At 54.4% G+C, this 2,418-nt stretch overlaps 1 protein-coding gene across 1 annotated transcript; it reads left to right on the top strand.

The window, feature by feature from the left end:
* The first annotated feature begins 470 nt into the window (after window positions 1–470).
* On the top strand, window positions 471–1,673 carry LOC104833714 (galanin receptor type 1-like). The gene has a single exon (XM_010570591.1). The coding sequence runs from the start codon at window positions 471–473 to the stop codon at window positions 1,671–1,673; it is 1,203 nt and encodes a 400-aa protein (XP_010568893.1).
* Window positions 1,674–2,418: the final 745 nt, after the last annotated feature.

The raw sequence follows: 2,418 nt of genomic DNA, 5'->3' as shown, positions 1-2,418 counted from the left end.
CCACCCCGGGTCCCGGGGGTGTCCTCTCCCCGTCGCCGGGCACGGAGCTCCCCGCCGGTTCCGCCGCCCCTACCCGGAGCGGTGCCGGCGGAGCCGCGCTGCCCAGCCCGCCCTCCCCAGCGCTCCCGGCCGCCTCTCAACTAAGTTGCCGAGAAGCCATTTCTGACCCGGCACCTTCCCCGAGAAGGGAAAACATTGCCAGGAACCCGCGCTCATCCCTTCTCTCTGCACCCTTTTTTTTTTGCAGGCGTGGCTGGTCCCAGCTAAACATGCTGCCAGGAGGGCTCAGGAAGGCGCGGCAGGCTCTGCCCTGTTAGCCCGGGGTTCCCGGGGGGGCTTCAGCCATGAATTCCTCTCCCCCCACCCCCGGGCCCCCCCCCGGCCCTCTGCAGCTCTGGCAGGAGGAGAACCAGACCCAAGGTGGGCTCTGGAATGGGAGCCAGGAGCTGGGCTGGGAAGAGCTGGAGAAGATGCTCTTCCTCTTCGTGAAGGAGCCCGTCACCATCAGCCTCACGGCGATGTACCTGGTGTCCTTTGTGGTGGGCTTCGTGGGCAACATCATGTCCATCAGGGTGCTCACCCGGAAGCGCCGGAGCCGCGTGTCCAGCCTGAGTGCCACCCGCAGCCTCCTCATCAACCTGGCCGTGTGCGACCTCATGGTGGTGTGCGTCTGCATGCCCATCACCGTGGGCAACCTCATCTACAAAGCCTGGGTGTACGGGGACTTCCTCTGCCGGGCAGTGCCCTTCATCCAGGCTGTTTCTGTCTCCGCCAGCGTCCTCAGCCTGACCGTCATCAGCGTGAACCGGTACTACAGCGTGCACAATCCACTCAACGCCCGGTCTTTCTTCACCCAGAAGAGGATCCTCAGCACCATCCTGGTGGTCTGGTTGTTGTCCTCAGGGATATGCATGCCCCTCATCTTCATGAACAAACGGGATGAGATTGGGGTGGTGGAGGGCTTGCCTCTGGTGTTTTCCATCTGCAGGGAGATTTGGCCTCAGGAGAGGCTCAAGCAAGCCTACAACTTTCTGCTCTTCTGTGCCCTCTACTGCCTGCCGGTCCTGTTCAACATGGTCATCTGCTTTCTCACGGTGCGCCGGCTGTGGAGCCGCAGCAGCCAGCTGAAGGAGAGCACTGCCCTGAACCGATCTCTGCCAGCCTCCAGGCTGAAGATCCGGAAGAAGGTAGCGCAGATGGTGGTGGCCCTGGTCCTGCTGTTTGCCATCTCCTGGCTGCCCGTCTACCTGATGGACATCTGGATTGATTTCAACATCCCCAAATCTTTGCAGGATGTCACTCCTTCTCCTTGGATCCTGCAGCTCAGACCTTTTGCCCAGTGGCTTGGCCTCACCAATTCCAGCCTCAACCCTATATGCTATTGCTTTGTTGGGAACCTCTACAGGTCAGCCAAGGAAATGAAGAGCAAATACCACCAAAGAATGGTCTCTCTCTTTAACTTCTCTCTGTCCGAAGGGACAACCCGTTCCTCAGTCCCAGAGCTGCTCTCGTACCGGAGTTCAATGGACCCTGCAAGGAAAGGACCCTCTGCCACCCCCACCATGGGCAGGAGATGTCAGGGAGGACATGGCCATAAGAACAAGTGTGGATGTTTGAACTCCTGCCAGCATCCAGCCCTGAACACTGTCTCCAGTGAGAACACTTCCTTGTAATTCTGCTCGGGAAGTGCACCTCATACCCTCATCTGCATTTAATGACTCTTTAGAGGTCTTTCTGAACCAGATATTTTAACGATGGAAAAAAATTTTCTTCTAATCACTCCCACCACCAGTTAAAAAATACTGAGACAGGGAAAGAAGCAAATAACAAGAGAAAAAGATGGCATATTTTAACTCAGATCAAGTTTTAAGACAAATGATTTTTACTGGGGACAACTAGATGTGTAGCCTGTTGCCCAGTCAACAGTCACATAATTAGACAGATCAACTTCCCAACGAGTGAGCTCTCCCCGCAGCTCCATCTCTGGATGCAGAGATGCCGTGTGGATACAGCGATGATTTGACTGCTTGCTGCTGCTCACCCTGTGCTGATAAAGAGCAGCGGTAAGAGGCACTCTCTGCTCCAAATCCATCAGTTGTAGTTGCAAGCAGTGATGAAATGCTAGAAACGGCACCATAAAAAGTAATAGTAGTGGAGAATTTCACACACTTTACCACTTGAGATTTCATTGTCTGATCATATTGTTTCACTCCTCCATGCAAATAAATTCTCCTGATGTGAAAAGACAGTGCCAGAAGTACTAAAGCATCCATGACCACTCCACATTTGGGAATTCTGAAGGGATAATGGGGCCTCGGAGATGCTTTAGGAAATGGAGTAGGAAAATATTCTTTGGGTATCAGCTCTCTTTCTTACAGCTATGTTCTTGCAGGTGGAGTGAAAAGAACTGGGCATCTT

The sequence above is a fragment of the Haliaeetus leucocephalus genome, unplaced genomic scaffold, assembly GCF_000737465.1.
Source record: "Haliaeetus leucocephalus isolate CR32 unplaced genomic scaffold, Haliaeetus_leucocephalus-4.0 Scaffold295, whole genome shotgun sequence".
Classification (NCBI taxonomy): Eukaryota; Metazoa; Chordata; class Aves; order Accipitriformes; family Accipitridae; genus Haliaeetus; species Haliaeetus leucocephalus.
Note: the sequence above shows the minus strand (reverse complement) of the source record. Positions and strands in the feature narration are given on the sequence as shown.

Coding starts and splice junctions, on each gene's coding strand:
- LOC104833714 (XM_010570591.1), top strand. CDS start 471: ATGCTCTTCCTCTTCGTGAAGGAGCCCGTCACCATCAGCCTCACGGCG.